Source organism: Leuciscus leuciscus (assembly GCF_965113295.1).
Source record: "Leuciscus leuciscus genome assembly, chromosome: 13".
Lineage (NCBI taxonomy): Eukaryota > Metazoa > Chordata > Actinopteri > Cypriniformes > Leuciscidae > Leuciscus > Leuciscus leuciscus.
The window spans coordinates 8,337,941-8,352,159 of record NC_138737.1 but is presented as its reverse complement, the minus strand read 5'-3'; the positions used below and the strand labels follow the sequence as shown (position 1 = coordinate 8,352,159).

Genomic DNA, 14,219 nt, shown 5'->3' with positions numbered 1-14,219 from the left:
AACATTAGGTTAAGGCGGCTCTGGTTGTGAACTTCTGTTTATGTTCGCTGATCAATGTTTATAAGTGAATAAAAGCCTAAATTGAATCTGTTCATCATATAAAGTCATCAAGTCTCTTCAGAAATTTTGGACTAAACCGCTCAATTCATATGGATTAGTTTTACGATCGCTTTATGAACGTTTTAGGGCATCATAGTGGTGGTTGTGTAGCTGTCAGTGGAGAGACAGAAATCTCTCAGATTTCATCAAAAAGATCTTCATTTGTGTTCCAAGATGAACGAATGTCTTACATGTTTGGAGCGACATGAGGGTGAGTAATTAATGACAGAATTTTCGTTTTTGGGTGAACTAACCCTTTAACTAATCAATTATTGCTTTAAAAAAATCATTTTATTGAACAGAAAGGCTACATCTACAAATTAGTCGCTTGGTTAATTACATTTGAAATGTTACAAATACATCTCAGATATAGAAATTTCTGTCCTGAATTTCTCAGAAAATGTCTGTAGCCTTGCCTTAGCTACACATTGATTAAATGGTCTTCCTTCTAGCAACCTGGATATGGTGATTACATTCACATACAGAGAGCAGAGAGCAGAGAGAGAGAGGTTTGAGTAAGCTTCCCTGCCTAAGCTTCTTCTGTTAAAACCAGACACTCTGTTGTCTGAGAAAAACATCTCAACAGAGAAAACATGTGAACGTCAATAGCAGCCCCCCCTCCAAATCTAGAGATTTCGTTTCTCTTTCCTCCTACGGAATGACTACAGTATTGATTGGCCCCCAGTTCCCCTATACACTTAATCCCTACTTGTGTCCAGTTCCATGTTCCCTCTATTAAAGAATAAGCCAGTCCAGGACTCAACAATAACGATTGTCTGCTGACCTGGGGCCAGTCTGAGAGAGTTAGCTGACTGACGCTGATGAAGTTGAGATGACACTGAGAGAAAGACTTGACTAAGAAGCATCTGTTAAAATGTGTTAAAGTCCCCCTGTGGTGAAAATCAAGATTTTAATGTTGTGTATATGTCTATGCTGTGTTTTTAATATGCTTTAAGACAAGCCATGTACAAATTCATCAGTCAACACCATTGCTGAGTATTTTCTACTTAAAACTGCAGTGATCCAAAGACCGTCTCAAAAATGCGGTTTGAAATCGCTGATGTTTCTGACGTCACAAACTGCATTGTAACCAATCACGTCAACGTTTGATCCTCAACGAGTGGATCTCTGAGCTGGTGTGAGTTAGTGGAGGTGGGGTTAATTTGCATATTCATAGAATCATTTAAATATGTAATTTTGGTGATCAAAGATGAGTTTTAAGGGATAAAATTATTGACTACAGCAGGACTTTAAAAATTACAAACCAATTAGTAATAATATTTTTTTGGTAACTGTAATTGTTTTTCATAAGGAAAATGTTTAATACAATTATAAATATAAAAAAAAACTTATAAAAAAAAGAAGAAAAAAAAAGAAAAGTTTATAGCTGTCATTTTCAATAATTTCCAGATATTATTTATATTTTTATATAATTTTTTTAAATTGTTTTTATAATTGTTTTTCAAAAGGAAAATGGTTAATAAAAATATAAATCATGTAAACATAAAAATACATACATAAAATACATAATACATAAAAATTTATCTAAACATCTTTATCTTTATTGTTAAGCCTTACTGACCCGTTTCATAATTATGTACATTATATAAATGAGCTAATTAGTGATACTGAAAACACTTGTTTTTCACATTATTGATGTATTCCAATTATGTCATGTTATGTTAGTTTTCCAGAATCCATTTAATAATTACAATTAAAGCAATTAACTATTGAAAAGACAAGAGTGACTGATGCAGAAAATCCAGTCTAATAAAACGACAGTGCTGCTTCAATAAATTCAAGCTAAATCCAGCCATAACTGGAATCAACCTCAGCGGACAAAAAGACAAATAACATCTGGTCCAGCGGTCACAATGCACAAACAACCCAGCATCCAAACAAGCCTCTGCCATACTGTCATACATGTCATGAGAGAAAGAGTCAAAACCTCCACCTTAACCTAAACTATATTGACAAGTCTAGTCCCAAACAAGCGCTAAAGCACCTGTCACACACAAATGCACACGCACACTCCCAGCAGTCTATCCTGCTGTATAAAAGCAGTCCACTCTCCAACAATAGATTTCCAATGCTCTAGTGAGCCCATCAGTGCCTGTAACTGGCACGATAAACAAGGAAATCCTATCTCCTCAGAGCAGACAGCGGAAAAAAACTCCTCTCCATCACACTACGCATCAAAATACATCCATGATAAGAATGAACAGAACCCCATCGACAGGAAAAGAGTTGTCCAAGATTTATGCATGCTTTATCAGGCTTGAGAGGAGATAGAGAGCGAGGAATGGATAGAGTTGAGCAGAAGAAGTATGGCAAATGATAAAAGAGCATTGCTGTGATGGGAAGGGTGGGAAGCTAAAGCTGAGAGAGGACGATTAAAAAAGAAGAAGCAAAGATCCAGTTTTTTTGGGAGACTTTCCGCTTGCCTCTTGACTCTGTTTCCTTCTCTATGCCCCATTAATTCTCTCAGCCTCCAAATAGAATCTTATTGTGTGGGTGGACTTTGAATTATTCTTCACAAGAACCCACAGGGGGATAAATTATGATCAACCTGAGGTACAGAGAGAAATAAATCACCCTGAAATGAAATCCATGATGCTAACAAGGAGGAGGGCGATGCCAATGAATTGAGTAATAATGCAGTTACACATACTTGCGTTCGTCTGATGCTGTGCTATGCAATGATTGTGCTTGTTAAAACTTGTTTTTTTTATTGTAATAAATGTGCAAATTAAATAAAAGCTGTGAAAATGATAATCATGCCCACCGTTGACTCACTACAGGAGCCTTGGGGATTGTGCTAATTTGCTTTAACTCTATTTGAACAACATTGGCTCAGATCATCACACAAAGACCACGGGTCTCATCTCAAACTTCTGAAAAAACAAAACAAAACAACACAAAAAGACGGTCCGTTTGATGATCTGATGCATATTGCGCCCAAAGCTGGAAAGCCCTTTTTTATCTGGTTTAATCTGATTGGCTGGTTTTTTATGCAACTTTCACAATGCCAAAATAGGCATTTGTACTAAAAGCTTCCACTTTATTTTTGGCATAGAGGGAAGTGTAACCCCATCCGCCTCTTTTATCAATTCCTGTCACTTTGCCACTGTCCATTCTGAAAAAACGTGGCAAAAAAAAAACTAAAACAAAGACTCACATTTTGACAAAGGGGTCTGAGTAGCCATTCGAATCCATTGCGGCCAGGTGGGCACAGCGAATAATTCCCACAACCAGAGAACTCTTCTCTGTGCAGTACAGCAGAGAGACCAGGATACGGCCACGCTAGAGAAACAGAGAAAGAGATAGACAGTCTGCAATCGGCTTGCTTCCACTGATCAATATTCAGACCATCAATAATAAATGAAACAATATATGTCAGTAGGGTACAATGGGGCTAAAACCCACAATGGTGCTGTTTTTATGGTTCTAAACTAATGATGACAGAAAAATATCTATATATATATTTGTATTGTATACAGATGGAGTAACAAAATGTGTGTAAAAAGAAATGATAAAAAAGTTAATAAAAAGGACATTTTAGTGTGGAGTAAAGGCTATATTGATATGGTGTTGATAAGTTTTAAAAACTTCAGATATGGCAAGTTATTTTTGAGTAACATTAAAGTATATACTTAAACCCCTTCAGTAAGAGATGAAAACGGCAGGCAAAAATTATAAGAATGTTGTCTCAAAAAACACTAACATTCAAAAGTTTGGGGTCAGTCAGATTTTTTTATTTAGATTTTTATTTTATTTTTTATCTCAAAAGCGACAGTAAGACATTTATAATGAAATGTTATTTTGAACTTTCTATTCATCAAAGAATCCTGCAAAAAATGTCACCAGTTTCCAGAAAAATATTAGGCAGTAGAACTGTTTTCAACATTGATAATAAAAATAAATGTTTTTCAGCATCAAATCAGCACATTATAGTAAAATGATTTCTGAAGGATCATGTGACACTAAAGATCGGAGTAATGATGCTGAAAATTCAGCTTTTTTTTAATTCAAATAATTGCATCCTTGCATTGAATGCAGGAGAGCATAAGGGGTCTACTTTTAAAAACATTAAAAATACTGACTCCAAACTTTTGAACAGTAGTGCAAGTATATACTTAATTAAACTGTCAGCAATGGATGTACAAATTATATTTTGGCTTTTATATCCTCTTATACTCTATTTAGTAGGTGAACCCTGCACACAATATTAGTACAGGCAAAAATTATAATATTTTTATCTTAAAATAGACATATAATTAAAGAAATTCTCATTAGCGATATACATATATATGAAAAATGTTAAAACTTATTTTAAAAGTAATTGCCTCACAATCAGCTATTTGCCACTGAATATGATAGCAGGATAGTTTATCAGTACAAAGAGACAAACAAGTGTTCAGGATAGTGCTTTGGTTAATTAGTCAATTTGAGATAATAAAAAAAAAACAGGCCCTTTTATCCTGGGGCCTTTATTCTCATTGTACCCTGATTGTGAGTGTTCTATATTCTGGTGCAGTTTCAGTGTAAATAGGGAGTGTGCAGAGGTCTCAAGTATGGGATGGAAATTATTGGATCTTTACCTCCTCTTCTGCAACAAGAGAACCAGGATCCACTGCCTGACTGTTACCCTCCCGGGCCTGCAAGACCATAGAAAGGTTATTAATAATAGAGTAAATACCCAAACACTAAATTATGCATTGTACAAATTCCAACGGACGTAACCTCACAACGGCCACAATCACTCTCTCACACGCACACACACACACCTGTGCAATTCTCTCAAGGCCCATGTAGTATTTCTTGCTCTCTCCCTCCTTCAGTTTCTTGAGCGCCACCCTGACTTCACCTATGAACTCATTCCGTCCTAAACGATCCATATCACACACACACAGCCTGGAAAGAGAGAGAGAGATATGGCACTCAGAACTCTTCAGCTCAACCTTCAAGGCAGAATGTGTTAAGCATGTTGCACGCACAGCCAGAGAGAAAGAGAATATCTCGAGAGAAGAGACTCTGAGCTGAGAAGAAGGTGGTATTGACTAGAGGTTGACCAAAATATCATTTTTGACCATTTAATTGGTGCTGATAAAAGATCAGATATCAGGAAAAATGAACGCTTGTCAGAGACAAAATTAATTTAGATTCCAATGACTTCTGAATATGAATTGAGCAAATCTGCAAGACTAGACTGCTGTATAAAATTAGTCGCACCATTAATCTTGAAGCAGTTCCTGCATCGCTATTCAATGGTAGAGCTACTGATTTTACAGCAACAAGACTAGATAAATCTGAGTTGTGAGTTTGCTATCTAAATTAATCATAATAATTTACAGACATGATCAAAAAAAAAAAAAAAATCTCATCTTGTCTTGCTAGATGCATGTGTAAAAACAAATAGCAAATACAGTACAAGTGTGATTCGGAGTATATTTGATTCAATTCAGTTGACACTTATGAGCCATCTCTTTAATGAATGAGTCCACTTTAATGAGTCAAAAGACTCCACAACTGCAGAGATTTATTTTGAATCTTTCAAATCGAATCACTGAATCCACCAGATTGCTTACTGAATTAACATCCGACTCACTGAACCGTATCACAAATTTCATTCATGTCTGACTTGAAATGAACACAGTTGTGTGACTTTAATCCTCCATAGATGACATCATGAAGTATGTGACATAAAAAAAATAATGTATATAAGATAAAATAGCTATATTATTTTTTTCATCAATATATTAATAAAAAAAAACTAAGTAAATCTGTTTTAGTAAATCTGAGAAAGAGGGAATTAAGGAAAAGAAACAACAACAATAACCAGAATGAGAAGAGAGGAATTTATAGTGAACAATGTAAGAAAAGACAGATGAGTTTTACGTCAGCGACAAAGATGCACCGAGAATAAAAAACTGAGGAAGAACATATGATGGAGAATAGCCAGGGTGAGGAGACAAATAGCCAAATGTAGAAGAAAAAGAACTGAAGTGTTATTGTGGGTGTCAAAGAGCGAGAAAGCGAGAAAGCAAGAGCCAGCACATAAGCAGATGACACTGACATCATGATCTTGTTGGATTCTTGCTTTCTGGATTAGTCATTACTTCCAGCCAGGTGTGTACACATGCTAATACAAACACATGCACACACACTCGTGTGGAGGTGGATAACAGGTGATCTACACTTCCTGGTCATCATTCTTCCTGAAGCTGCTATGTATTACTCACGGGGTTGAGCTTTTCCTTATTAATGTCAGTCACTGTGATTATGTCAAGAGTTTGCAAGCATACGGAAGTCACCTACACGCAGGACATCCGGAAGACGTGTACTATTCAATGTTTATTCAGTATTGAACTGTGAGTCAGATGAGTCATGGGCAGGCCCACGCAAAATCTGTGCCGGCAGGATTTCGCAAAAAGCTCCACAGGTTTCTGCAGAATATGACTGCTCGTCATTCAGAGTTTCTCACATTTACGTATTTCATATGCTAATTTGATTAATGATATCAGCTACCAATTAAAACCCAGTACACTCAGCTTCTTATTAAAGAGGACCTATTATGCTTTTTTAAAACTTTTTAAAACTTTCTTTAGTGTATAATGTTGCTGTTTGAAGAATGAAGAATGTCTGCAATGTTACAAAGCACAAAGTCACTCCAAAGGGAGTTATTCTCTATATCAATAAGCACTGTTTCTGAACTCCTTGAAACACTTTGATTGTAGTCTTAAATTTTCTTCCATCACAATATAGCTCATTTAAATAATTCCCTCCCAAGGCAAATGCAAAATTAAGGGGCCACGGCCTGGTTGAGTTACGCAAGTACTGTGCTGTCGCCATGCCATGTCCGCCTCGGATCTAGCACGGTTATGGAAAGGGCCACAACATTTCCAAAACATGCTGGTAGCGGATGACCAATCACAGAACATTGTTCTTTTCGGAGACAGGAACTAAACAGAGTGTTAAGGCCCCGATATTCTCACAACGAAGTTCTTTTTCATTCTTCGTTTAGAAATAAAATGAAAATTTAAATACGTGAGCAGTGATAAACTCTTATCGAACACCTGACGCCACCCACACTGCTGAGAGCGACGTTTAACAAATAACAAAATAACTCTCAAAAACAAAATAAACACGACAAAATTGAGAAAACAGCAAGCTTTTTTTTTAATAAAGCATAAGAAAAGCATCTTATAGCAACGTGGATATGTTTGCACAAGCTCTACAATTCAGCACTCAAGTTACGTCACGTTTATTTATATAGCACTTTATACGATAGCTTAAAATCAAGCAGCTTTACCGTATTAAACATGAAAAACAGTCTCTGTGTCTAGTTTCATCAGAAGTACAACTTTATTTTCTAATATGAAGCAGCTCTCTAGTGTGTTTATGTTTTCACTCGCGGATGTCTCACCTCAACCAACTGAACAGGAGAAATGAACCAGAAAAGTTTTCAACATGAAAGAAGGCGGAGCCTCCACTAATATCTACTAATTGCGTAATCGCCACGGAACAATGTAAGTACAAAGGTGTTTACCAGCCGCAGCTTGGCAAGCTGTTTTCGAACTACCAAAATGATCTCCAAACGAAGTTTGTTTTGGCATGGTTTAGTTCGAAATGACATCACATCAGTTAATTCTTCAATTTCTCTTAAAGGGCACCTATTACGCAAAATTCACTTTTACATGGTGTTTGAACATAAATGTGTGTTGGCAGTGTGTGTACACAGCCACCCTATAACGATAAAAATCCACCCAGTGCTTTTTTTTAAATCCCCATAAATCACAAGCCCTGTCTCAGAACAACCCGTTCTCAGATTCTAGGCAATGTGACGTACTTTTGCACAGGCCCCGCCCACGACTGTTAACGGACACTGCAGTTTGAGCATAGACCCGCCCTGAGTGAACTGTACACAGTCCACCATTGTTTTGACACCGGAGCAGCTGTAGACAAGAATGTCCCCTTAGCGATTTCGGTGTTTTGTTGTTCGATGTAAGAATGAACATAGCAGTCGTCATTTACTTCCGTTGTTACTCGAGGATGGATCTGTACCAACTGTTCGTGATCCAGCTTACAGTCTCCGGTTCGATAGGCCTAACGTCACTAATCACGGCAGGAATGAAAGGCAGAGCACGCACTTTATTACAGTTCGTCAGAGTTGTTTTACGGATATAAAGTTCACCAGTTTATTAAGCACCCACTGAAAAGGCATTAAGTATGTATATATTTGTTTACTGTTGGTTGTAACGAGTGTTTTTGTGTAATTCGCTGTGTATGTTGATGATAATGAAAGGGAGAGAGGAGTTTATAGATAAGACTTTAATGCGCACTTCTTACACTGTGTTTATTCATCTCTTACAGTGATTTTCTGGAGTAAAACTGACACTTCATCTTTTGTGTTATGTACAATAAACTTCATAAAAATCATCAGTAAATGTTTGGCCATCATTAGGAGGCGGTCCGCTACAACAGGCTTGTACTAATAGTGGATAAAAGCAAGATGAAAAATAAGTTATAACCGTAGTTAAACTAAACTATACCTGTTCTATCTTCATGCACCATATATTCTCTGGCTCTGTGGGCATTATCGTCTGACTCAGGGTCGAAATGAACACAGCTACTGAGAGTTTCTGTTTTGATATTTTCATTCCGTAAGATGAGATTGTTCTGACACTGAAGAACAAGCTTGTGAGGCTTTGCCCTCTGTGCCGAGAGCAGCGGCTCATTTGCATTTAAAGGGATACACACTAAAACGGCGCATTTTTCTCAGCCCCAAAAAGTGACAATTTAAACATGGTGTAAAAAATTATCAGTTTGGTATTTCGAACTAAAACTTCACATACACACTCTGTGGACATCAAAGACTTATTTTACATCTTGTGAAAAGGGGCATAATAGGTGCCCTTTAAAGTATATCGGGGCCATTACTGACAGACTGGAAAGGGAGGTGCTGCAAAAATGTAAAAAACAAGGTGTTTTTTTAACATTCAAGCATGAAAAAAAAACTATTCTAGAAGACCCCAAAAACAAAATAGACTTTGTATTATACTAATAGGTCCTCTTTAACAAATTTTTAAATCTGCTCCGCACAATTTAACGATATAACGACAGACAGGCAGGCAGACAGACAGATATATAGATTCAATAGTGAACAGATTCAAAGATTCATTTCACTACAATGAATCAAATTCCTTCACCAAAATTAAACATGAAATTGCTCTGATTAGCTGCGATTGTTGCATCATGCTTTTTCACTTTCAGTGAGGACAGAAAAATGACACTGGAAATGTGTCACATCTGGTTAAGGTGTTTTTAAAATGTGGCAAAACAAATTTGTCAGCTAGGCTCCTAAAAGACCACAGCTCAACACACACTGTCTACTAATAAACAATGAACACACCAACTGTATGCTTCCGTGACATCCGTTATGATAATGACTCCACTAATAGCATAGGATGATTTTATATAATGGCACAATAGCACTATTGATAACGCAGCCATTCTTAAAAAAAAAAAAAATTCCCTGCCAACAGCAGTCATTGTTCTCATTGAGAAATTACATTCACATGACAAAAGCTGATGAAAGAAAGGACATTTATTGATAGGGGGCCATATGGGAGGAAATACAGTAAATACGGAAATACTTGCTCTGGAATTTTATACGTAAAATATTCATCCCTGCCACCTCTCCCTGCACTGAACGACTGCAGTCGGGTTTGAGATTAGCCAGCTGTCATAGCCCAGACACAGCCACTGTGACAAGGTGCTGACGCTGCCTGTGGTGACATACTCCATCTACGCCTTGGGCTCCAACAACCTGCTCTTCAGAATGATGGTCACAGAGCGTAACAGAGCGTAAAGAATCATCAAATCAAACTCATCCTTTGGGATTCAAAAGTGGTAAGAATCCATGTTCGCCACGAGAAACAGTTCGGCTTGTGTCACTTTTGGCAGAATTTATGCATCTAATTGTTTTTTTTATTTACAAGAAGCTTCTGTGTTAAACAGTTTCACTGCGGAGGCAAAAATCTCTGGATTGAAGGTATTTCTCCAGTGCTGAGGTAAATCGGGGTCGAGTTAAAAACCATTTCAGTATGAAACTAGAATTATTCACGGTCTCAACCAAAAAGTGGAACAAGTAAGGCAAATAGCTTCACTCTCTCTTTATCTCTCCCTCTCTCTCATCCTACGAGAGCTCCTGCTACACTCAAAAAAAAAATTCATTGGATGAACATGATTTTATCATGCCACCTATATTCCATCTAAACAAACCAAGTTAAGTCAACCAACCTTTATCATATTATTTGAACACAAAATAGATGTGTTGGTTAAACATGATATTAACATTTCCATTAAACTAATTTTAATCTTTTTTGAGTTACATGTTCATTCTTAGTTAATTTAGTGAGATTACTTTGAGTGTACAAAAAACACACAGAAAACATGCAAACAATTTAAAAAATTTTTTTTTTTAATTGGGCTTTAACATGCACCAGTTAAGTCTGAACTGCTTTCTTCACTTTAAGTATCCCATTCATCTGAGTGTTTGTAACATGACATATAAGAAACATTTAGCTAACAAAATCTTGGCTCTTGAGAAAACTGATCCCCAAGCAACGCTTGCAAGACTTTAACGCCCCTTTTTTCTTAACACTTCTAAAAATTAAGCAATTTTAACACTTTCCTTTTTGGGAATTTGTAAGGTAAACCATGGCCTGATACAGAAAAATGTTACATTTGAAAATAAACATGAATTTAACAAACAATTGTGAGTAACAATTTGAGCTGTAAAATAATAATAAAAAAAGATTGTCTGATGAAATACTGGTGTATATATAAAACATAAAAATAAATAAATACATACCTTAAATAAATAAAAACCTTACAGCAGCTTGCTGTGATGAAATCACATGAAAATTATTTTGATAATTCTAAATTACCAGTGTAGCTTATGTTCCTTCACATCTTAAAAATTAAGCCATTTTAATAATACCCATTTTGGGAATTTGTAAGTGTAAACCTTGGCCTTGACACACACACACAAAAAAAGTAAAATTTGAACAAACATGAATTTATAGCAAGTGTGTAACAACTGCTCCAGTCAGTTGTCCCTTTGGTAAAACACTGTTGTAGTCTCAGTCCATCTTTTTCAAGCTCACTTACTCCAAAAGCTTGTTTTTGAGGAACTGTGCCTTGGATGACAACATCTGTCCATTTAGATTTAGAAAGATCTTCTGCAAGACTTCAAAAGTGCATTTGAGCTCTGGTGGGTAGCTCAGGTTCAAACAGTATATCAGTCCAAATAACAGAGCACAAGCCTGACTATTCAAGTCACTGAGCACTTCCACACCTTCAAGGACACCAATGTCTGCTGGGTCATCGTTAGGCAGCGCTCCCTCCTTCAGTATGACATACACTCCTATCACAGTTTGCTCCATGGTACTATGTGACTCAAATTCTGAATCCTGTGGGATAAGAGCACAAGCAAAAATTAGCTCAAATATTTATTACAAGAAATGCACACTTAAACACTCACTGGCCACTTTATTAGGTAAACCTGTAAAGTAAACTTCAATCCAATACAGGAGCTCTGCTGTGAATCCTACATTTACAAGGTTATAATTATTCAGTTTTTAAGATGAAACTGTCAGAAAGGTGATAATTCTACTGTTTATTATTGAGGTCACAGTGGGTGCTGGAGTATAATGTGGTGCATTATATTATAAGATTGTAATAATTTATTTGGCCACCATATTTAAAATAAATTAGGTGGCTAAAACATTAGAACCACTTTGGAATATAATGCACTGCAATAAAACAAAAGCATACATGTACAGTTTCTGATGCCATTTTTTTTAAATGCAAATTAGGCCCCTTGAGAGCTCAACCGATTTGAATAAAAAAATATTTGTTTTCGTGCATCAACCAATTCACATAAGAACTGTGTACCATCAGTTTCCTATAAATAAACAATTTGTCCAGCTCAGTTATTTGACAAAGTTATGTGTTCTCTCAAGTCACATGTTTGTTGTAGCAAATAGGGGAAAACACGGCCCAAGTACAGATTCAATGGGCTTTTAAAACTGTATTTTCTTATCAACTCACCAAATATGCCTTCACTAGTTTTTCAGGGTCTTCATTCAAGTAGGTGCACAGAGACTTGATGACACAGGCTCTTCGGGTATGTATAGTGTCATTCTGTGGGGTGGGGACAAGATTAACTCAAACTTCAGTGGCGGCACAGCTTCCCACAGCTTCTGTGGGAAGAAAATGCATTGAGAATGACTATTAAATATACACAATTTAAATATACACAAACATAATGATTGTCGTTTCCAAAACAATGGTGTAGTTTATAATGCTTAAGCAATTTGTACCTACAACTCTCCTTTGTAACACACTGCCTGCACTGCCACATACACGTCACTGAAAGAGAAAGAAAAGGAAAGGTCAGTAATCAAGGATAGTTAGTTATACATTATATGTGAGTGTTAAGAAAAACTACTTACATGTAATTAAGGTGAGGTTCACACCAGAAGAGCATGGGGACAGCTTTATATTGTGATGTATTTCATCTTTTGTATGAAGAAAAGAATCATTTTCGCTGTAAAAAAAGTAAAGAAAAAAAGTGTATAAGACTGACTTCAAAAAAATGGGCCAAAGAAAATACCACTACTGGCTGCTGTTACTAAATATAAAGTTTTACTTATATTAATAAGTATATTCCATAAATAAAACATGTATACCTATTCAATCATAACTTTAACTGCCATTTATTAGGACACTTCAAATATGGTCGACTGCATCATAGATTTTACTTGACAATTTTTGCACACTGTAATCAATAAGCTGGGTAGCATTAAGTAACATGTTTGAAAAGACAGAAATGGCTAGATACAGAACGTTTAAATTAATATTTTGCTGATATACATACATGAAGGCCAGGCCAACATAAAAATGGCACATTACGCTAACGTTAACGTTAGCTAACGTTGCATTAACTTAACGTACAAACAGAAAAAAACCGGGAAAAAAACGGGTGTATGATGTTTTCGACTCTGACGTCTGCATTCAATTTATCTCCTGTTTTACCCTCCCATTGTTGGGGTAGAGTTATATTTGCTGAAAATCAGCGAAAAAATTGCTAGAGTTGCCATATTCCACTTTAACGTTAAGGTGAAACTCGTATCGACAAAGACACAGAATTGAACCCAACACATGTGCTTCACGTCTGGGAAAATAAGCCTGCTTAGAAACATCGCAACAGTGTCTAATAACTTAGTTTTATCACACAGTAATAATTACAAATAGGTACATATATCAGGTACTTACCCTCAATATCAAGGATGCAGAACGATTAGACCGCTCACAAAACGTCAGGAATTTCAGCCTTCTCCACAGTACATTTGAGTCCGGCCGCGTGTCCCCGAACTTCCCGCCGCAGTACTGAGCATGCGCAGTGTGACTCACCAGAGAGAATTGTTGATATGAAGCGCCTCAATCTCATTGAATCAACAAGTACAGATCTAATTCATTCAATTATTTCTTAATTTAGTTCCAACTAACAAGAATGAATCATTTAACACAAGTAAACTCGTTATATTCTTATTAATCAGACATATTTTTATTTAGTAAATCAAGCAAGTGGCTAGTTGAGTTTTTTGAGTGTAGGTTTGTTTCCCAGCTGTGGATTAGAAGGGTTTCTATTACATTTGTAGAGAAATGGCCCCATCTCACTCAGTCCTCTGAGTTTTATTGCTCAAATTGTAGCATTCCTCTACACAGAAGGTTAGACCCAAGTGTGGGTGTTACCTTAAGGCTAATTTGTGTTATTGCACCACAGAGACGTCCACTACATGCTGTCAAAGATGCGCACATACATACATACATGCCCACACACAATGCGCTCCGTGTGACAAAGAGTTGACTTGACCTGAACATCATGAAGTAAAGAAATTCACACATGCACAGCACACAAATGGGGCTCAAAAATGTTCTCACTGTCATTAATAAGCTGGACGGAGACACTCGTGGGATTTTACAGAAAGCCATATATTCAAAGGGTGAATTCAGCAGAGCAAGTAAAGCCAAAAATAGTTGGATGCAGG

The 14,219-nt window shown here is 36.5% G+C and overlaps 1 protein-coding gene and 1 long non-coding RNA gene across 5 annotated transcripts in view; both read right to left on the bottom strand.

The window, feature by feature from the left end:
* doc2g (double C2-like domains, gamma) overlaps positions 1 to 14,219 on the bottom strand; it is a 41,815-nt gene that overhangs the window by 16,013 nt on the left and 11,583 nt on the right. For all 3 annotated transcript variants that reach the window (XM_082187313.1, XM_082187312.1, XM_082187311.1), the window contains exons 6-8: positions 4,887 to 5,013; positions 4,701 to 4,757; positions 3,278 to 3,402 (exon numbers count right to left, since the gene is read on the bottom strand). In XM_082187313.1, the coding sequence (XP_082043439.1) occupies positions 3,278 to 3,402; positions 4,701 to 4,757; positions 4,887 to 5,013 (309 nt within the window). The remainder of the gene's footprint in view (positions 1 to 3,277; positions 3,403 to 4,700; positions 4,758 to 4,886; positions 5,014 to 14,219) is intronic.
* LOC309511943 lies at positions 11,624 to 13,534 on the bottom strand. 2 transcript variants are annotated; one of them, XR_014210827.1, is made up of 4 exons: positions 13,444 to 13,534; positions 12,621 to 12,715; positions 12,489 to 12,537; positions 11,624 to 12,368 (listed from the first exon to the last, which is right to left on the bottom strand). It is a non-coding gene; the product is annotated as an uncharacterized lncRNA (long non-coding RNA). The 2 variants fall into 2 exon arrangements; XR_014210828.1 differs by lacking the exon at positions 13,444 to 13,534 and having other exon boundaries at positions 11,972 to 12,368; positions 12,621 to 12,753.